Source organism: Hypanus sabinus, chromosome 4 (genome assembly GCF_030144855.1).
Source record: "Hypanus sabinus isolate sHypSab1 chromosome 4, sHypSab1.hap1, whole genome shotgun sequence".
NCBI lineage: Eukaryota > Metazoa > Chordata > Chondrichthyes > Myliobatiformes > Dasyatidae > Hypanus > Hypanus sabinus.
The window spans coordinates 28,729,111-28,752,225 of record NC_082709.1 but is presented as its reverse complement, the minus strand read 5'-3'; the positions used below and the strand labels follow the sequence as shown (position 1 = coordinate 28,752,225).

General features: G+C 38.4%; 1 protein-coding gene across 4 annotated transcripts in view; it reads right to left on the bottom strand.

Moving 5' to 3' along the window:
- The window catches only part of hoxd4a (homeobox D4a), a 155,360-nt gene that overhangs the window by 49,936 nt on the left and 82,309 nt on the right, over window positions 1–23,115 (bottom strand). For all 4 annotated transcript variants that reach the window (XM_059966717.1, XM_059966718.1, XM_059966726.1 and 1 more), the window contains 2 exons: window positions 5,394–5,441; window positions 4,605–4,651 (listed from right to left, as the gene is read on the bottom strand). In XM_059966717.1, the coding sequence (XP_059822700.1) occupies window positions 4,605–4,651; window positions 5,394–5,441 (95 nt within the window). The remainder of the gene's footprint in view (window positions 1–4,604; window positions 4,652–5,393; window positions 5,442–23,115) is intronic.

The following is a 23,115-nucleotide window of genomic DNA, read 5'->3' as shown; positions in this document are numbered from 1 at the left end:
AAAGGTGCAACATTTCTCATGCTTTCACAACATGATCCTCCAGACATCTCAAGTGCCTGAATAATATATTCAGAACACTATTGCCATGTTCCAGGATACAAAATGAAATACTGTCAGCATCCTACCCTGGACAACTGCAAGTAAATTTCAATATAATCCACTGGTTTGTTTAATCTCCATCTTTCTGCTGCAGCCACTGCCAACAGCAAAGCAATCATGGCTGTCCATTATTTTCATCTACACGCTACAGTAGTGTAGTGGTTAGCACAATGCATTATATTTTGGGGCATTCTGGAGTTCAGAGTTCAATTTTGGCACCGTCTGTAAGTAGTTTGTACATTTTCCTTGTGGGATTCCTCAGGGTGCTTCTGTTTCCTCCTACAGTCCAAAGACATACTGATTAGTAGGTTAATTGGTCACTATGAAGCATACTGTGATTAGGCTGGTGTTAAATAGATAGGTTGCCGGTTGGTGCGGCTTGTTGGGCCAGAAAGGCCTGTTCTGTGTCGTTTTCTAAATAAAATTTAAAAAATCTGCTACCTGATCTTTGCTTCTGCTTTCCCTCCACAAATCCCTCTGGCTTGTTGTCCTCTTCCAATTTAAAGTTTTAAGCTGTTGATGTACAATATTTCTCCATTGTTTTTCTCTTAAATGCTTTTGAGAATGAGAGACATCAATACACTCATTAAAAAAATTCTTTCAAAGCAAATTACTGCATTTACTAAATAAATGTCTGCCCAAATTGTTGTTTTATTCATACCTCACCTCTCACCCAGTGTAATCATGAATAGCCCATGAATATAAAGAACCACCATATATGTGCACAGATAAAAGACGCTGTTGCAGTCCTGATGTGGGTTCCTCGGCCCAAACCATCAACGTGCATCATTTGCCTCCACAGAGCAAGCTGGCTGACTTGCTGAGTCATTTCAGCATTGTTTTTATAAATTAATCTCTATTAGCCAAGGATAAATAACTTGCATTTGTGCATTCTTTCACAGTCTCAAGATATTACCAAAGTTCTTTATATCCAAATAGTATTAACTTTTGCTAGTTCCTGCACTTATACAACAAAGCTACTACTCTACTTCATTCTTTCAAATACATGGCACCAACACCCCCTCCCCCAACCCAAATGAACATAACTGTGTTGGATGAGAGCACAAAGAGATGCAGTCTGTAATGAGAGTTAGCATTAAGAAATCACCAGGGAAATAATATTCCGGATTCCAGCAATATGAAGATGAGAATTTTGGTATTCAAGTAATTTGAATGTCAGTTTTCTCATGAGTTATTCACAGCCTAGCATATCAACAGAACAGAAGGGAAAGCATGGATATCAAGGTAGCTTTGGGAAAGCCACAGGTCCCAGCCATGAGCACCATCAAACTCAACACTACAAGAGCTGCAGTAAACACAGTTACAATGAGGTTGTATTTTTGAAAGAGTAAAGGAAATAATTATTGGAAGAATGGATAATGCAAAATGCTTACAAACTAAAATTACAATATTATTTCTGAATGATATTTAACCACTATTTTACATAAAATTCACTTTAATTTACTAGTGTGTGGGAGAAATAGAATAATAAATCTAAAAATTTAAAATGAAAATATTGTAGACATCCAAAAATACAACAGTCCTTTTGCATTCTCCTTTCCCACCGAGAAAAGCACTAGGCACACATTCCAGATGAATCAGTCATTCAAGTGTTTCTTTTAGTTGAGTAAACCATGAAGATCATACATTGCTTGGGTGGCCACTGTGCAAAACACCCGTTCAATTTACATGGATAGCCCTAAGCTTCAGATTCATGACACTTGCAAAAGAATTACATAAATAATTACTCTGTATGGGTTAGAGACAATGAATTGCGAAAGTGCTGACTGGGTCCATGGTTGTCGCCTGCAGCCATCAAGCTCCTGGACCGGCTTCACTTGCCTCAGTGCTGAACTGGCTTGGTGGCTGGGGACTCTGCAGTTTACGTTACTCTTGCATTGTTTGCATGATTTGTTCTTTTCTCCCCACGTTGGATGTTGGTCTTTGTTGCGTGCATTTTTTTTTATGGATACCATTGTGCTTCTTTGTTTGGTGACTGCCTGCAAGAAGATGAACCTCAAGGTTGTATATGGTACATATCTACAGGCTGCTTTGGAAAGGTCAGGTACGGGCTGAAACGTGATGGCGGGGTCCAGACCCAGAGTGTACTGATATGACAGGGTCCGGGTCTTAGAGCAAGGAATGACCCAATGTTAGGACGATTTAAATGCTGGGCTAGCTGGATTGAAAAGCCAACCAGAGAGGTGGGTCAAGCCGGTTCTGCTCGCTACTCTACAATGTTTACTCCGCTCTTCACTGCACTGAGGCTGAAGGTCTGCTCCAAGCTACATGTCAGAGGACTCAAGATTCATTCTAAGTGTTTTTGCTTACTTTTATTTTTTGTTCAATTTGTTCTTTTTCTCTCTGCACATTGAGTGCTTGCTGACTTTTTTTAAAAAATGGGTTTCTTTTGGGCTTCTTGTTTTGTGGCTGCCTGTAAGGAGATAAATTTCAAGGTTGCACAATATATATATATACTATGATAAGTAATGTAGTTTGAAGTTTGAATTTTGTATACATACTTCATTAATAAATTTACTTGAAACTGTTATTAGAATCATACAGAAAGGATGTTGTTTGGAACCTGGTGCTGGTTTTTCAAAAGAGCTTTCCAATTAGTTAATTTCTGATTTTTCCTGACAATCCTGAAAATGACTTAATTTCCAGGATATATCCCATTTCCTTTTCAAAGTTCCCACACGGATGAAACTGCCATAAGCCTACAAGCCTATGCCAACAAATCTCAACAGAAGCTATTGGCACAGCACCACATCTTCTAACCAGGCACATTTCAGCCTTCTGGATTCAACATGCATTTCAGTAATTGTGGTTATCAAGCATTACCAGCATATTTATCTTCATTTTTCAGATTTTGAGTAAAAACTACTTCTCTCCGCGTTCTATCATTTCTAATTATCCTACACAGCAATATGCTTTACCACAAGCCTTCCCTTTTTTCACAAATCTCCCTTCAACAGCTTTTTAAAACTCATCCAATGCACCTCATTCCATGGCCTTGTGATTCTTGGCTCACGTTAACTGTTTCCCCTTCCATATGCAATATACGAGCTGCTGAATATATCATACATCTAATATTTTTTTAAATTCTCACTAACAGGCAGCTTATAACACCTTTTAACTGTTATCATATTTTTGTTTTTATTTTACTTCCATTTACATCCTCTGCAGTCTATAGATAATCAGTTATGGAGGATGCTTAATGAAGATCAAGGGATAAGCAATTTGGTTAGGCAAGTATATATGATAAAGGATTGATTAGCCGTGATCATACGGTTTCCAAAAAGTCATCTCATCTGCTCCAAAGTCTATCTTTTATCACCTTAGCACAAAAGGATTTAATAAGTTTTAAAAGAACTACTATCATCCTAAAATTGAGGATTCCTATTCAATAAGATCTCAGCAGAAAGGGAAGTTTTTTTCCAGAAGCCTAGAATGTACAAAGTTTTCTCTATTTTTGCCCTGAAAGTAGTATTAAGAATGTCAACATTCTACCTAAGGAATGATATTTGAGGATCTTTTATTCTGGGATTGAATTTATTTTAAACCTTCAGTTTAAAACTACAATCTGTTGTAGATCAAAGAGATCATTTGCTTAAAGAACAAAGGCAATGGGCATTCAGGTCCAAGCTTTAACAAAATAACAAAAAATGTATATTTGAAATTTATGAATTAAAAACAATTTACATTAGAAAATAAATCAAAACAATTACTTTGCCAGAGCAGAAAACCCAACAAAAGAAATACACCATTACATAAATAACTGCATGATATAAACTATGACATTTATAAATAAGCAATGATTGCAAAATACACTCAGTTATATTTAGAACCATGCAGCAAGGGTGCTATTTAGCACCATTGTGCCTGTGCTGGCTGTTGAAAAGAACTTTCAGTATGTAAACTTCTCTGCTACTGCCAGAAAATTGTGCAAGTATTTCCATTTTGTACATAGAAGTAATTTCCTTGAAAACTGCTAATGAAATCTGTTTCTATCAATCTATCAGGTACTGAAATATATGACAGAAAATCTTCTCACCTTCCTTTAAGCCAATGTGGGAAAAAAATGGCAAAATTTCTAGAATGATAGCTTCATCTTGGGCTGAATGACCCAACTAAGAAAACATCCTGAAGGATTCAGCATAGTTTATATCCAAAATACTTCACTATTATCAAGAAATGAAAGTCCCTTTTCATAAATGTAAAACTACACCTGGGATATTGTAGACAATATTCAGATCAGAGACCATCTTTCTTTCTTATTATACCCCACGTCACCACTAATTGCTCTGCTTTGTCTTTTATAACCATTGAAAATTAAACACTATTTTGTATCCAAGCAAGATTTAATGGGTTTCCTCAAATTTATCCTACTCCAATGCATTTTGGTTTTCCTTCCATCTTGTTTTCATGCAATAAACCATAGAGTTTACATCAGATCCGGTTAATTGACCTTTAATAACAAGAACACCATCTTATTTTCCTACCTGAACAGCAAGGCACGAAGCATTGTCTGACAGCAAAATCTGTTCCCCTGCATAATAATGAGAAGACAAAAGTCATTTGGAAGGTAATTTTATCACCTGTATCTCCTCATTAATACGCCACAATCTATTTTGCACTGCTTGAAGCAGGAAAAGTCTCTCATATTGTTCTTGAAATCTGTGTGAAGCTAATATTATAAAACATTTCAGTCTGTCAGAAGAAAGAAAGATGACAAGTTCACTGCAATAAAAATTCCTTGGTTTAGAGGACTGGGGCAGCAACCTATTAGTCTTCATTACTTTGCCGTCTTCTGACAACTGGAGCAGGCTGCGTGCCCCAAATGGGGGCCATAATATGAGCTGATGATATATGAAGAGCTGCTAAAGGGAACCTGAACTGTCTCTGCCAATGTGAAGCATTTAAGTTTTTTTTAAATGAGAGCCATGTTTGCCATAACATTTAAATATCTGATATATCCACAAATCACCTCTTAACTGTTGGGAAACCCAACAATAGGATCTTTATCACATCATTTTACACCCTGCTACTTATACCAGCTGATATAATACCTCAATAGTGAATTATGAAAGCTAGATTTCATGAATATATTGTCTATGTTGACAGAATGATGTCACTAAAACTTCAGAGCAAGGTGAAATACAATACATTAAAACTTACCACAAAGTTCTGAATCTTATACTGTCATAATTACAAAGGAAAGTAACAGCCACTTGCTGCTCTTGTATTGCAATATTAAATTACATAATCTGATTACAAAGCACAATACATACCTTTTAATGGTTGATAGAGTGTTGCATTTTCAGGCCAAGGTTCTGCAGCTGCAAAAATACATGTGTGCTTAGTTAATACAGCAAATAAAAAGTGCAGGTACAAAACATATCTGAATTTAAAACAGTTTGACCTAATTTCTGAGGAGATTTCTGTATCTTTTCAAAAGAAACAGCACAGATTTGAATTTTATACTACATCCTCAATTTCAGTTATTGAAAAGGCCAACTGACAAAGCCAAATAACGAAACAAAGATGACTTTGTAACCAATTTTTTAATGATAATACTTTTAAAGACTTTTTAAAGAACTGAATTAATTACATCACATAACAATACAACTTCCAAACTAAAAAAAAATCACATTTTACTTGTTGAACGTCTACCGTTTTAAACCATCTCTTTTACGCCTTAATGGATTTGTTACAAACAGAAATAATCAGAATTGGTTATAGAAGGGTCAAAGTTAGTTAAAGTCTGCCCCAAGCCTTATAGGCTCACTGGGCCAGCTGGTGCTTATGTTGGTTTCCGTGGTGTGAAGCAACTGAGAATACAAGACTCCCCCCAGATAGGACGCCAGTCTATCGCGAGGTTAAACCGCAGCATTTTGCCAATACCCATTTTCAGCTGGGTGGACTGGAGCAATGTGTGGTTAAGTGCCTTGCCCAAGGGCACAATACACTGCCTCGACTGGGACTCAAACTCACAACCTTCAGATCACTAGTTCAATGCCTTAACCACTTGGCCATGCGCTACGCTTAGAAGGATCAAGAAGGGCCTTAAATGGTACATGGATTAAACAATTTTAGTCATATGATATATGGATTACAGATTTGCTAATGACATTTAGGTAGAAGTGCAAGTACTGAAGATGACAACGGTAAATTGCAAACTGTTATCAACAGCTAATTCAACAATAGAAACTAAGGCCTCTATGAATTCAGAACATTCCACAAAGCTAGTTCATAAGTATGTATGAGTAGGGCCATTTAGTCTTCCCTCTCCATCAAAAGACTTCGAGTCACCAGAAATACTAGCCTTAGACCTAGATGCAGCCATTATTGTTACATGTTGAGTACAGTATCCCTTATCCAAAAATCCAAAATCCTTAAACTCTGATATATTTTTGAGCACTGACGTGACATCACAAATGAAAAATTCCACAAGGCGCTAGGAAAGAACCCAGGTGATACACATATCTCTACACACCACAGACAGTTCTGAGAAGCGACCTCACAAAAGTAGTGAGCAGAAGCTAATGAAAAATAGAAAATCCACTGCATAAAGTGAAAAATGAAGATCTCAATTATGTATTGAAAGAGTGAACTCATTCACATCAGAGTGAACATGTGTGACTAACAATATGCTGATCATGAAACAAGGAAATATCTATCACAACAAACTAAAAACTGTAAGTGATTGTGAATTTTCAACAGGGTGATTGCAGAAAATGAAGAAAAGGCACAGCATTAAATTTTTAAAGATTTAAAAAATTTTAAAGATAAAACATCTGCTGACCACGAAGCAGCAGAAAAATTCATTGATGAGTTTATGAAGATCATCACTGATGAAAATCTAACACTAGAACAAGTCTACAATGCAGATTGTTTTCATAAAACCTAAAAAGAAAATGTAAAATACTGTAACTTTTGAATCAAAACACTGTATCATAGGTAAAGACTGAAAACCTGCCATTGCTTGCTGTTGCTCAATAGCTGATTCAGGTAATCTCCCGATGGTGCTGTGCTCACCTGTTACCCTGCACACATTATATTTTCATTATATTAATGGTATGGAATAATTTTTACTGTTAAGTACTGAACAAGCGTGACACAAAGACTGCTCATCGGTAGCACATAAAGTCACAGGCAGAAATGATGATGATCCCAGGTATCTTGTAATATATTCCAAAACCCAAAAAAATCCAAAATCCAAAACACTTCCAGCCCCCACGTACTTCAGATAAAGGGTATCAACCTGTGATGATTGCAAATGTCTTAATGATGGCTGCACTGATTCATGAATCATTAATTCTGAGTTTTCTCCAGACCTACAATGCAAGTGAAGAATTTGGTGCTGTTGGGTCCAAAAAGGTAGTGGCATAAAAAGCATTAATCCATCTTTCTTGAGAATGCCCAATCATTGCTCTAGATAAACACTGTGATAATATATTAAATGGACCAGTTAAACAAAATATTTTATTTAGTTTACAACTATGAGATGACCTATCTGAAAATAAAATATCTTTCATTTAGATCAAAATTAGCCCAAATATTCATTCGGAGTGAACATTATAATAATCGCTTGTCCTGGCAGCTCTGCTTCTTTCAGGTGTGGCTGCAATCTGGAAAAACGTCCACAAAAGCTGGGGCTAAGAATGAATCTTGTCTTCCTGATAAAAGACAAGCTCTACATTATCACAGGGAATCTTCAAGGGACTGGCTGATATGTGCTGAGCTACTCAACTCAGATCATACGACTGAGGCAACAGCCTCGAGAACCCTCAAACCACAGTAAAAATCTGCTAGAATACAGCTGCTGCTCCACGTTGACTATAGCAATATCCAGTGCCATTCCTCTCCTTGCATTGGAGCCCACTTTGGACCCCAACCCATGTCTCTTTAGAAGTAGAAATTGACTTCATCAGTGCATGTTTCTCGTAGCTGATGAAGAAGTGTACATCAAAGCCTGAGTACTTCTGGTCTGCTGAACCTTCTTCAAAACATGAGAAATTATTTCTGCACTCCTATTCATTCTGTACACTCAGTCTGAGGGATCAGACAACATTCTCAATGCTTCACCATGCATTCCCAATAGCCTTCTCTCTAGTATTTCCTTCTCATGGTTCACAACAGATCCCTCAGAGTCAATTTTACAGCATGCAGTCATTCAGCAATGCCTCCAAGACGCACTGGAGGCTTATGTGCCTCAATGACCACAGATCTATGGTGGCTGGAATCAGAGTTTTAAGTTTTGGCTCTTGGTAGGGGATCCATGCCAAACAGGTTAAAGGGTAGAGGAGAGACTAAGAATGGTCCATCAGTCTTCTGGGTTCAGGGTTCAACTCAGGGCTAACAACCCTGACTGGAAAAATTACAATGGAAACAGCGATGAAGAATCCTTCTACATCTGAGTAAGATGGTATTCCTGAGACTCCACCCAGGACTTGCATAACTGACAGTAGTGAAAACTGACAGGGAGCTACTAACGTGATGAAGGAAGCTCTGAATTCCACCATAGATGGAGAATCTTCATTGCTGCCCTAAATGGTGCAGCCCACTCATGCCAAGTACCTCTGCACCATGCTTCAAACTAAGAGGTGCTACTATATTGGCTGGTACTAGCTGTGATAACTGCAACAGCCAGAGTACTGTCCACAGCTACACCAACTACAAGGAGCATCAACTTCAACATACTCCTCCATTATTATCTATTCCATGTCACAGATATCAAGGGTATTTGAACTGACAATTATGTCCCTTTCTGACAAAAAATCCTGTACAGATTTTTTCAGACAGAAGAGTGAGGATCACCCAGAATACAATAGCCTACTTAATGAATGTGTGTCACTAGATGCTACAAAATCTAGGGTGTTCAGCAGGGATCTGTTCAGGGACTGAACTCTGTGATTTTTATAAATTACTTCAATGAGGAAGTGGAAGAGTGGGTTAGTAAGTTTGCAGAAGTCAATAAGGGTGGTAGTTTTGTGGATAGTGTAGAAGGTTGTTGTAGATTACAGTGGGGCATTGATAGGATGCAGAGCTACACTGAGAGGTGGCAGATGGAATTCAATCCAAAAGTGTGAAGTGATACACTTTAGAAGGTCGAACATGATGGCAGAGTACAAGATTAATGACAGGATTCTTAACAGTATGGAGGAACAGAGGAATCCTGGGGTCAACATTCATAAATCCCTTAATGTTGCCACATAAGTTGATAGCATGTTAAGAAGGTATGTGATGTGATGCGTCAGCCTTCATTATCTGGGGGATCAAATTCAAGAGGTAATGTTGCAGCTCCATAAAACTGGTTAGACAACACTTGGGAGTATTGTGTTCAGTTCGTCTCCTCATTATAGAAAGGATGAGGAAGCTTTAGAGGGTGTGTCTGGATCAGAGAGCATGTCGTATGAGGAAAGAGAATGAGAGGCAACTTGGTAGCGATGTACAAGATGATAAGAGGCATGGATAGTGTGTGCCCCCCAAAGTCTTTACCCCGCTAATGAGCAGGCATAATTTTTAAGGTGAAAGGAGGAAGTATATTTTTTCTATATACACAGAGTGGTGAATGCAGAGAACATGCTGCCATGCATGCTGGTAGAGGACATTTAAGAGACTCTTAGAAAGGCACATGTATGAAAGAAAAATGGAAGGCCTTGTGGGAGGGAAGGGTTAAATTGATCTCAGTAGGTTAAGAGGTTAGCACAACATTGTGGGTGACGGGCTGTGTTCTGTGTTCTATGTTCTAAATTTCAAAGCAAATAAAATTTTAGGCTGCTGTGATCTCAATGGCCTTTCTGTTGAAAGGTTAGTAAATATCAAAAGTAAAATGTTTAATAAAAAAGCTTGAAATACATATGTGATATATGGATAAAGTGTATGATAGCTTCTACATTCTTAAACTATTTTTTAAGTGTAATGTCTCAAAGAGGGGTTATTGTACCTTTTTTCATACATCAGCAGATTTCCCATATATTTTGTCTACAACATGCACTATTAGAAAGCAATTTGCCTTCTACATTACAGCACAGAATCATGCCCAAACTCAACAATGAGAAGATATTTTTAGAACAAGGATAAATTAATATGGAAACTAAGGAAAATATACCCATGATGCATTTAAGGTATACAATAAAAAAAGAGTACAAACCTTTGAAAAAATAAGCAAAGGAGAAATGGTGCAAAGAACTGTGGAGACAGCCTCAGAGAAGGAAGAAGATACATAAAACACAGCAAACAACAGCGGAGCAGAATGGAAAAAAATATAATATCAGCAGAGCAAAAATTGCCAGTGTCGGTAGAGCAGAGGTTCCTAGAGGTTAATTATGAAAGTGAAATAGCTCTTAAAATAGACATTAAGCATAAAGATCCTGAATCTCATTCCGAAGAGCCAATATATCCCAATTGGCATCATAGCATTAAGTATCAAAATTCTGGAGGAAATGCAATTTATAAAGAATGGAAGATGTGAAGTCACGAGTCAAATATCTGATCTACTAAGCCATGTACAAAAGCTTGTGGCAACATGATCACAGCACCTCTGTTGTGGCACACACCTACAGATTATTAGACTCACAAGTATTAGCTCTTTCAGGATAAGCAGCAGCAATTAAAGATAAAGAAATTCTCCTAGTAGACTGGCCAACCTTTTTCCCTTTATTAACATCACCAATGTCATAAGCAATTTGTCTAGCCATTTGTCTGACTGGGACCTATTTTGTTCAAAATGGCACATTTCTGTCTATTAATGAAATAACTAACCTATTGTATGGTTCATTGCAGCCGATGTGGGTAGGAGACGAGAAACACATTTTTGTGGTCTTTAATTTGATGTTAAAGCAAATCTAAAATAAGAATAGATGACAAATATTTTGCAATGGGCAGGGAGTAAGGAATTTAACATCTAAATGCAAGGAAACTTCCTTGCTTTTGTTTTACCAGCAGTCATTTAATAATTCATCACATTCAAAGTTGGCAAGGAAGTAGATCCAAATGATTTTGCTACATATGAAAGAGACATCTTATCAATACCACTGACTAAAGCAACATTTTAAATAGCATTTTTCCTGCTAGCCTGAAGAAATAGAAGGTATTTCCCAAGTCATTAAATTGTATTTAAGCAAGAGTTGTCAGAAAAGGTACTACAGTGATAACTACCTTCTGAGAGCCAAATGCACACAAAAACATTGCTTTTTAATGCTTCAGTGTTGGCTCTTCTGCTGTTAAGCAGAATTTACAAAACGTTGAACTGTTCATCCACTATTATTTGGGAATCAGCTCAAAGATTATGCATGGAGCAAGACTATTCCCCCCCCCCCCCCACCGAGAATGGGTAGGTGCCTCAAATGTGCTGCCAAGGGTGGGGGTGCTAGGAGACTAATACAAGGCACTTAACAGGAATATAAATATGTAGGAAATGGAATAATTTGGACATTGTGTAGTGGAAGGGATTTGGAACTTGATTTGGTTTGGAACTTGATTATTAAATGCTCGGAAAAATGTAACTGGCTGAAGTGTGTTCACATGCTGTAACGTACTATTTTCTATGTATTTGTTGTTTTTTTCTACTTTAGTGGGTAAATATTTAAATCTAAAACATTCTGATAGTTTAAACATAACACAACAGAAAAATAAGATTTTCACTCAACAGATTACAGATGGCATGATAAATACCCCTCCACCCTTATAACAGCAAATAAAATATGAGGCAATGGTTTCCGTGAAGGGCTCAAAAGGCAGAATTTACTGGTATAATTGCATTGTAGATTTAGAAAATAATTCTGAAACTGGCATTAGTCATCTAAGCGTCAACAATATGCAAATTGTTCATTACCTTTCAGGTAGAGAATAAAGCAAAACAATGCTTCTATTTATTATAAAATCTTGACTTCCACTTGCAGAACTGCATAACATTTTTAAATAGCATAAGTAGAGATTTAATTTGAAAATAGTTCTATGCTTTAACATTGGACAACAGCCTTATGACTAACAGACTGCTTAAGGCCAATAAATAATAAAATAGCAACTATTACAGTTGACACCTACAGCTGCATTCTTGCTTTCCTGCAAAAAATAACTGCCTTATTCAAAACATGTATAGTGGACTCCAGTTAATTGGGACACACTGGGACCAGTACATTTTGGCCCAATTAAGCAGCTGCTCCAATTAGCCGAAATTTCATGGGAAAAGTTAAAAGTATAAAAAAGACAAACTAAGTAACAAATTATGTATTTAAATGAAATACAGAACAAATTAGAACATTAACAATAGTACTTCAGTACCTTAAAGCAATGTATTAGTGGTTAATAATTATTGACAAAGGAATTCATCCAATGTATGCAATGAATAAAATGAGCACAGGCACTTAGTGCAGATACTGAACTGCCTTTATACAATGCTGTTGATGCCTGCATCCTCCAAATCTTCATTTTCTTTGTAATATTCAGGATGATCATCGATAACTTCAAATTTTTTGTAGTTCCTAACTTGAAGTTTCTCACATCCCCAAGCCTGAATGCTTGAAACTGTAGTGAGCAAAACAGTTCTGAACTGTCTTCCTGCTTATTTCTCATCAACTATCAGTTCCAAAATTCACTGTTTTAGTTTTAAACACAAACACACACCACTGACTCTATTTTAAAACTGTTCGCTCTCAGCACAGTGTAGCATCTAACAGCTACACAAGTGTGCGCAACTGATGCTTGTTAGAACCTATTACGCAACAGTTTCCTGCTGGAATTAAACATTATTGTGTCCCAAATAAACAAAAGGGATCCTGGCTATTTTGTCAATTAGTTTTTGTTCTATACAATTAACCAGAATCCACTGCATTTAAAAATACTGAACATGTGCAACATTTCTTACATCTCCAAACATTAAAATTATATGTAGATTAACCACTCAAGCTTGTTTTCATCAATCACAGTGATTTATGATGCAAAAATCTCCAATAGAATCAAACCTAGTTTATTCTTGGGGTGCACATTTCCGCAGCATATGGTATGCAGTTTGTAGCTCACCACATCTACCATCAGAACATAAAAGGTGATTTCCCCAAGGTCTGCTGATCACCAACAGAGGTCTCTGTAGCATTTCAAAATCTGATTTTGTAATTTATAATTTAAAGTATTTGCCATTGCCCAATGCATTTCTCTTTAAAAATAGTTCATTTTTCTTTAAATCTTCCATGCTGTGCAGCGTGTCATTTTGCACTGGATATTCCCACATATACAGTGTGAGCCCTTCATTATGCTATCGTGGTACTTATTACTCACATGCAAGCTCAGACTGCAGTTTCCAATTAGTTAATCAAATACAAGGGAAATAGAAAATATGCATACCATTCACAATCAAATCCATCACATAAAATGTTCAAAGTAAGTTTATTATCAGTATACGCAGTATGTTACCATATATTACCCTGATATTCATTTTCTTGCAGGCATTTACAGGAAAAAGAAATGCTATAGAATTTTACAAAAACCTATACATAACCTGTAAATAAACAGGCAAAGATTGACAAACACTAATGTGCAAAAGTAGTCAAACTGCAAATAAAAATAATACTAAGAACATGAGTTGCAAGGAAAGTGAATCTGTAGATCATAGAATCTGCTCAGAGTAGTGGTGGGTAAAGTTATCCATGCCAGTTCAGGACCCTGATGGCTGAATGGTAATAACTATTCCTGATCAGGGTGGTGTGGTTAGGCTATGGTTAGGCCACAGTTAGACCCCCTCCAGTTCGGCTATCAGCCCCGACTAGGAGTTGAGGATGCCATTGTCTACCTGCTGAACCGTGTCTACGCCCACCTGGACAAGCCGGCGAGCACTGTGAGGGTCGTGTTTTTTGATTTCTCCAGTGCGTTCAACACCATCCGCCCTGCTCTGCTGGGTGAGAAGCTGACAGTGATGCAGGTGGATACTTCCCTGGTGTCATGGATTATTCATTACCTGACTGGCAAACCACAGTACATGCGCTTGCAACACTGTGTGTCAGACAGAGTGGTCAGCAGCACTGGGGCTCCACAGGGGACTGTCCTGTCTCCCTTTCTCTTCATCTACACCTCGGACTTCAACTACTGCATAGAGTCTTGCCATCTTCAGAAGTTTTCTGATGACTCTGCCATAGTTGGATGCATCAGCAAGAGAGATGAGGCTGAGTACAGGGTTACGGTGGGAAACTTTGTCACATGGTGCGAGCAGAATCATCTGCAGCTAAATGTGAAAAAAACTAAGGAGCTGGTGGTGGACCTGAGGAGGGCTAACGCACCAGTGATCCCTGTTTCCATCCAAGGAGTCAGTGTGGACATGGTGGAGGATTACAAATACCTGGGGATACGAATGGACCATAAACTGGACTGGTCAAAGAACACAGAGGCTGTCTACAATAAGGGTCAGAGCTGTCTCTATTTCCTGAGGAGACTGAGGTCCTTTAACATCTGCCAGACGATGCTGAGGATGTTCTACTAGGCTGTGGTGGCCAGTGCCATTATGTTTGCTGTTGTGTGCTGGGGCAACAGGCTGAGGGTAGCAGACACCAACAGAATCAACAAACTCATTCATAAGGCCAATGGTGTTGTGGGTGTGGAACTGGACTCTCTGACAGTGGTGTCTGAAAAGAGGATGCTGTCCAAGTTGCATGCTGTCTTGGACAATGACTCCTATCCACTCCATAATGTACTGGTCAGGCACAGGAGTACATTCAGCCAGAGACTCATTCCACCGAGATGTAACACTGAGCGGCATAGGAAGTCATTCCTGCCTGTGGCCATCAAACCTTACAACTCCTCCCTCGGAGTGTCAGACACCCTGAGCCATAGGCTGGTCCTGGACTTATTTCTACTTGGCATGATCAACATTATTATTGAATTATTTATGGTTTTATATTGCTATATTTCTACACTATTCTTGGTTGGTGCAGCTGTAACGAAACCCAATTTCCCTCGGGATCAATAAAGTATGTCTGTCTGTCTGTCTGTGACTTAAGGCTTCCATACCTTCTACCCGTTGGTAGTAGCGAGAAGAGAACATGGCCCAGATGGTGGCTTCTTTAATGATAAATGATGTTTTCTTGTGGCTGCGCTCCATGTAAATGTACTCAATGGTGGGAAGGACTTTGTCTTTGATAAACCGGACTGTTTCCACCACTTTCTGTCGCCTTCTCCATTCCTGGGCCACCATGCCAGATGTAACAAGTTAGGATACTCTCCGCTGTGCATCTATCGAAGTTTTGTTAAAGTGTTGGTGACATGCTGAATCCATACAAACTTCTAAGAAAGTAGAGGCTCATTTGTGCCTTCTTTTTGATGGCACATATGTGCTGGTGCCAGGACAGATCCTTTAACATGATGACGCCAAGGAATTTAAAGCTAGTGACCATCTCCACCTCCATTCCCCTAATGAGAACTGGCTCATGGACCTCCAGCTTCTTCCCCTGTAGTCAATTACTAGCTCTTTGGTTTTGCTGATATTGAACAAGAGGTTGTTTTGGCACCTCACTCAAACAGATTCAAGCTGATTTGTTTTCTATTCATATGAATGGCAAAAATATTTATTAAGCTAAATAAGTGTAGTACAGGATGTGTTACAGTTCTTCCAGCACCCTCAGTTGGTAATGGGAGTAAAGACAAATTCACTTTAGTTTACCCACACCTAATGAACTGGACATACGGTGTACAGATATTAACAATGGACAAGAATGAAGTGGCCAATTTCCCTAGTGATGGCCATTCAACGTGTTGACTCAACATGTACAGCACCTAACTGTGATGTCAAAGAGCAGCCAAAGCCAATAAATTGTGTGCAAACAAGCAAGAACTGCCATTTTCACACAAAAATTATAAAATAAGAATGTCTGGAATAGGGGAAAATACAGTTCACTATTATTCCTTACTAACAACACATTTTATGCAAATCATTACAGCCTTACAATCATTGTGTAAAGTTACACAGCCTTGCCAACTGTCAATCACAGATTCATTAAATACTGCACTTACTAGGTAAAAAAAAGTTGCTCAAAATATAAGACACAATGCATAATTGCAGTCACAATGCAATTTATTCCTTTTAAACAGAGTTTGAAAACACCTTAAAATTAGTCCAGTCCTCTAAAGTACACAAAGGAAAAGAAAAAAGGTATGGTGAGAATTATAGCTCCTTCAAAACACTTCAATAAGCCAAATGTCCTACTGCAACAACTGCTAACTTCAAGCATATAAAAGGCTATCAGTACAATGCTTACGTAGGAAATGAATTCTATAACTTCATGTTCGATAGAAACGCTGCAATGAGCAAGTTGACACCATCAACTGGTGCCATTTGTGAAGTGTGAAAAGTTATTTACAAACTAGTGAAAAGCTGAGGCCCTAAGCATTTGTGATAGCTTTAAGCCACTTTCAAAAATTTTACTGAATATGCACTAGAGAGAAAATAGTTGTAGAGTGTCCAAGAGGAATGGAATCATCCACATTGTTCTACAAAGTTTTGACACAAATATTATGGACCAAGGGGCTTCCCTATGTGCATCATTCTACGATTTTGGTTTTATGATTCTATTATGATAGGGGACAGCACTTTAGCATAGCAGTTAGCCAACACCATCACAGTGCCAGTGATCCGAGTTCAATTTTGCCACTATCTGTAAGGAGTTTGTACTTTCTCTCTATGACTATATGACTTTCCTCTGGGTGCCCCAGCTTTATCCCACATTATAAAGACACATGGGTGTAATTGGGCAGTGCGGGCTCATTGGGCTGGAAGAACCTGTTACTACCGATTATCAGTATAATAAAAAGTTGACACACTTTATACAGGACCAGTTTATAATCCATTAGCTGAGAACAGGAAACAACCTCTGGACCAGGTCAATGCTTTGCCATCCTGATCTTTAAATTTTAGCTAGCATTTGCTTTAACAAACGTCTTCTGGATGTCCATATTAAAACATGCAAAGACATTCCCCTCTTTAAAATTTGTGTCACCAATTCAAAAACTGAATCAGGTCTGTCAGGCATGACCTACCCTTTTTAAACTCAAGGCAAGTTTCATTGATCAGTTGAAAGTTTTCAGGGCATTCTGTCGATTTATCCTAATGTGATATTCAATAATTTCCCAACAATTGCTGAGCTGTCCCATTTTTCATTAATTCTTCTACTCTCTCACTCTTCAATAGCAGAGTAACATATAAAATGTTCCTGTATATTCAGTGGTGCTAGAAAGAGTTTGTGAACTCTGTAGAATTTTCTCTACTTCTGCATAAATATGACCTAAAATGTGATCAGAACTTCATGCAAGTCCTAAAACAAAATAAAGAAACCCAATTAAATAACACAAAAAACATTATACTTCTTCATTTACTTAATGAGAAAAATGATCCAATATGGTACATAACACAAACAAAATGCTGGAGGATCTCAGCAGGCCAAGCATCATCTACGGAAAAAAGTATAGTTGAGGTTTTGGGCCAAAGCGTCGACTGTTGAGTCCTGCGAAAGGTCTCAGTCCAAAACATCAACTGTATATTTTTCCCTAGATGCTGCCTGGCCTTCTGAGATCCTCCAGTATTTTGTGTGTGTTGCTTGATTTCCAGTAATTGCAGATTTTCTCTTGTTTGTGATCCAATATTGCATGTATTTGCTGGAAAAAGTGTGTGAACCTTTGCTCTCATTAACTAGTGTGTCTCCCTTGTACAGCAATAGATTCAACCAAATGTTTCTAGTTACTATTAATCCGTCCTGCTCATCAGCTTGGAGGAATTTTCGACCATTCCTGCTTACAAAACTGCTTCCTTGCATGAACTCCTTGCTTCAGGTCCTTCCACAACATTTCTATAAGACTAAGTTCAGGACTTTGACTCGGCCACTCCAAAATATGAATTTTCTTCTTTTTAAATCATTCTGTTGTTGATTTACTTTTGTCTTTCAGATCAATATCTTGTTGCATATCCAACTTTTATTAAGCTTCAGGTGACAGACTGCTACTCCTGTAAAGTGCCTTGACAAAATTTTGAATTCATTATTCCTGCAATGATTGCAAGCTGTCCAGACCCTGAAGCAGAAAAGCAACCTCAACCCTGGATGATCTTTCCATTGTGCTTCAGTTGGAATGAGGTTTTGGTGTTGGTGTGCAGTGCCCTTTTCCCACCAAACATAGAAATGTGCATTTCTGCCAAAATGCTCAATGCTTTATTTTTGAAGAGCAGTGGTTTCCTCCATGGTGTTCTTCCATGAATATCATTCTTTTTCTGTGCTTTTCTTACAATAGACACATAAACCGAAACTTTAGCAAGTTCTGGTGATTTCTGCAGATCTTTTGGTATTACCCTTTTGCACCTCCTTCAGCACCACACATTGTGATCTTGGTGGGATCTTTGCAGGATGCCCACTCCTGGGGAGAACAGCAACAGTACTGAGTTTCCTTCATTTGTAAACAATTTCTCTTACTGTTGACTGATGAACACTCAGGTCTTTAGAAATGCTTTTCTAGCTTTTTTCAGCTTCATGCACTGCTACAGTTCTTCTTCTAAGGTCCTCTGATAGTTGTTTTGGTTGAGGCGTAGTGCACATAAATAGTTCTTTCTTAGGAAGAGCAGGCTCTGTCAGTAACCTGACTGTGTGTCTTTTTTTTTAAAAAAAGAGCAGGGTACCTCTACAACCTACACCTCCAATCTCAACTCAGTGACTGGAACACCAGACTGCAAATAACTGTTGTAGAAGGTATTAGCCTAGAGGTTCACATACTTTTCCCAACAAATACATGAAATACTGGATCATTTTTCTCAATAAATAAATGAACAAGAATAATGTTTTTGTGCTATTTACTTCACTGGATTCTCTTTATCTAGTTTTAGGACTTGCGTGAAGATCTGGGTTCACAAACTTTCTAGCACTACTGGAGGAATGATTCCTGACCTTTGGAAGATTCTTTGGCATTTGTTAGTCTCGCCAGACCTGCACCTGGAAAGTCTGTCCTCTCCAGGGCGCAGGCCTGGGCAAGGTTGTCTGGAAGACCAGCAGTTGCCCAAGCTGCAGGTCTCCCCTCTCCACGCCACCGATGTTGTCCAAGGGAAGGATAAGGGCCGATACAGCTTGGCACCAGTGACATCGCAGGAGTTGCCAGAGTGAGGCTGAAAGCAACATCAGACAGCCTTAAGGACTCCAGTTCCAGATTTGTCCTCAGGGTTTACTCCCAAAGCCTTTCCCTTAAGTGGGTAGGACCGCAAGATTAGAAAGTGGATATTTATATTAGTCATAACTAATTCCTGTAAAACACAAGAATCAAAACTATTTGGTCTTGGGCAGAGGTAGTGAACCTGTTCAAAAATTATTAATACCAATCTTTTTAAAAGACAATTGAAAAATAACATTTCTATATAGTATTGCTACTTCATCTCACGTATAACATAAGAAACATGAACATGAAATTATAAACTGATGCACATTCATAAAAGATGAAGGAAAATAAATGCACTTTATTCCCAAGGAGGATTTGGTTGTTCAGAGAAATATGCACGTAGCACTAATTTCTTTAGTAAGTCTATTCCGTCCATCCAAATACTGAAGCTTACACCAGTTTTGCAAGGATTTCATGGTGGCAGATGTAGAGTCTGGAAATTAAACCTCAGAGCAAGAGTGCTTCAACAGAGGGACATTAGGGACTGCTGTGTACTTTGTTTCACAGAAACATGTCTATCTCCCGCCATTTCGGATGCAAAGTTGCAGGCTGACGGCTTCACGATTCTAGTCAAAGACAAGACAGCAGAGTATTTTAAAGGCAGAGGAATAGAAATATGCTTTATGATTAACTCATCATGGTGCACAAATGTGGCCATTCTGTCTCTCATTCCTGTTCACCTAGCAGTCAAATGTCATCGATTTTATCTGCAAATGGAGTTTTCTGAACATGATCCTAATAAGGGTGCACATTCCACCTCAGGCAGACACTGGAGGAGCTGAGCAACATAATGAGGACACATGAAAATGCCCACAGCTTCCTCCCCCTCTCATCAGATTTATGAATGGAGAATGAACCCATGAAGGCAACCTCAGAATGTTTTCTTCTCTTTTTGCACTAATTTAACTTTTCTTTTTCAAAAATATAGAACCTGTTATTGCAATTTATAGTTTTCATTATATATTGTAATACCTCAGCTGCAGTACAAATTTCATGACATATGCCAGAGATATTACGCCTGATTCTGATTTCAGAACAGCTTCCCCTCTACTGTTGGACATGCAGGGACAGCTGTATCTTTTGTACGTTTACAGGGCAGAGTGCTTAGGAAGGGAGATTGGTGAGAGGGATGAGCAGACATGAAGAGAGTGATCCCTGCAGAAAGTGGAGGCAGAGGAAAAGATATGACTGGCAATAGGGTCCCGTAGTATTGTCCTGAAGTTGCATAGAATATGTTGAATGCATAGGTTGGTGGGATGCCAGGTGAAGACCAGGGCAACCTGGTTATGCCACGGGGGTGGGGGGGGGGGGGTGCATGGTGAAAGGATTGGGTAATGATAGGGTGAAGACAAGTATGCAGAACAACAGTAGGGAAATACCCCATTTTCTGAAAAAGGAGAACAGCTTGGATGTCCTGTAGTGGAATGGATGCAGCAGAGATGAATGAACTGAGAAAAAGAAATGTTATCCATGCAAGTGACAGGGTGAGAGAAGGTGTGGTCAAAGTAATTGTAGAAGTCAGCGTACTTACAGTGCATACCACTGAATAGACAGTCTTGAAACGGAGACAAACTTCATCTTTCTCATCTAGAAGGGGGGGTCTGGACCTGAAACATCAACCATCCTCTTCCCTCCATAGATAGAACCTGACCCGCAAAGTTCTTCCAGCACTTTATGTGTTGATCCAGATTTCAGCACCTGCAGAATTCTGTCTCTCAGATATTTTCGACTGTCTCTAAAGGTTTCTGCAGACACAGCAACAAGGCTGCTCACAGGGCTATTGTTACGAAAAATGCAATCATGGGCATCCTTCGAGAAGCAAAAGCAGAGAATGGGCAGGATCTACCATCCAATGCCACAGAAAAGTAAGCACAAGAAAATGTTTAGATAGAGATTTTTTTAATATATATCAGGTTGCCTGCTTATTCTAAACTAAATGAACATTAAAGTTACTTTTAAAACAACTGTACCTTTACTACTTGTTCATCTAATTTCTGAGTTGATATATTTTGCTATTTCAGGGGTGCTGTCATAAGGGATCAAACATTGCTTTTACTAGTCTTAAATCCTTTTCTATTTCATTATTTTCTGATACCCTGTTTACCTTTGGCAAAATCATCTTTCAATATAGAAGAAATTGGATCATTACATTGTTTTGCACACATGCCCAACAAGAAGTAAAATTACTTTAGCACCCTTGAGATTGTCCATGAAGGAAAACAAAAGGTGGGAATTTTCTTAAAACAGCTTCCCTTCTACTGTTAGAATATTACAATAGCAAGGAAACCTTATTAATGTGTAGCGCTAGAACAGCTCCAAGGAATTCCTGGACAATAAAAACAAACTGCCTTTCATCTCTATTTAGTAATCCCTGCTGGAACTATCGATTTACAGTTGACAAGTGCCAACAAAATCTGAGTTTGCAGCAATCCCTACTGTTCCACTGCTGCCTTTCTGACAATTATTGCTTAGCTTACGCCATACTGGTCCCAGGAAGATGACTGTCACTCACTGTATTGTGAATGACTTTTACATCACTTGTCACTTCCTCCGCATTCTGCAGGTCCTCTCAGAAGGGTCCACATAAATTCCCCACCTAACTCTTCAAAATCAGATTTATTATCACCTGCATATGACATGAAATTTGTTAACTTTGCAGCAGAGAAAAAAATAATAAAACAAAACATAATAATAAATAAAGAAGTAGATCAATTACCTACATTGAATAGATTTTAAAAAAATGCAAAAACAGAAATACTGTATATTAAAAAAAAAGTGAGGTAGTGTCCAAAGCTTCAATGTCCATTTAGGAATCGGATGGCAGAGGGGAAGAAGCTGTTCCTGAATTGCTGAGTGTGTGCCTTCAGGCTTTTGTACCTCCTACCTGATGGTAACAGAGATAAGAGCATGCCCTGGGTGCTGGAGGTCCTTAATAATGGACGCTGCCTTTCTGAGACACTGGTCCCTAAAGATGTCCTGGATACTTGGGCTAGTGCCCAAGATGGAACTGACTAGATTTACAACCTTATGCAGCTTCTTTCAGTTCTGTGCAGTAGCCCCTCCATACCAGACGGTGATGCAGCCTGTCAGAATGCTCTCCAAGGTACAACTTTAGAAGTTTTTGACTGTATTTGTTGACATGCCAAATCTCTTCAAACTCCTAATAAAGTATAGCCGCTGTCTTGCCTTCTTTATAACTACATCAATATGTTGAAACCAGGTTAGATCCTCTGAGATCTTAACACCCAGGAACTTGAGACTGCTCATTCTCTTCATTTCTGATCCCTCTATGAGGATTGGTACGTGTTCCTTCGTTTTACTCTTCTGGAAGTCCATAATCAACCCTTCCGTCTTATTGCCATCGAGTGCTACGTTATCACTCCACTAGTTAGCATATCTCACTCCTGTATGCCCTCTCGTCACCACCTGAGATTCTACCAACAATGGTTGTATCATCAGCAAATTTATAAATTTAAGCTATGCCTAGGCAACACAGTCATGGATATATAGATTACAGCAGTAGGCTAAGCACACACCCCTGAGGTGCACCAGTGCTGATCATCAGTAAGGATCAAAGGGCCAAATAGCTTATAACTACTCCCATTTTCTATAAAACACAGACAACTTGTGTTGATGTGATTAGTCACATCTTTACACAAGGTCTTTGTGTTTGGATAAATGACACTAATTGTCAACCAGAAATTTGTTGACAATTTGTGGCATTTTTTAAATTAAATGTTAGTATATTTACCAAACAATATCATTTTTATCCACGAGTTCCAATTCCATCTTGGCAACTATGAATTTTGATTTCAGCTAATAATTTGCATGAAAAAC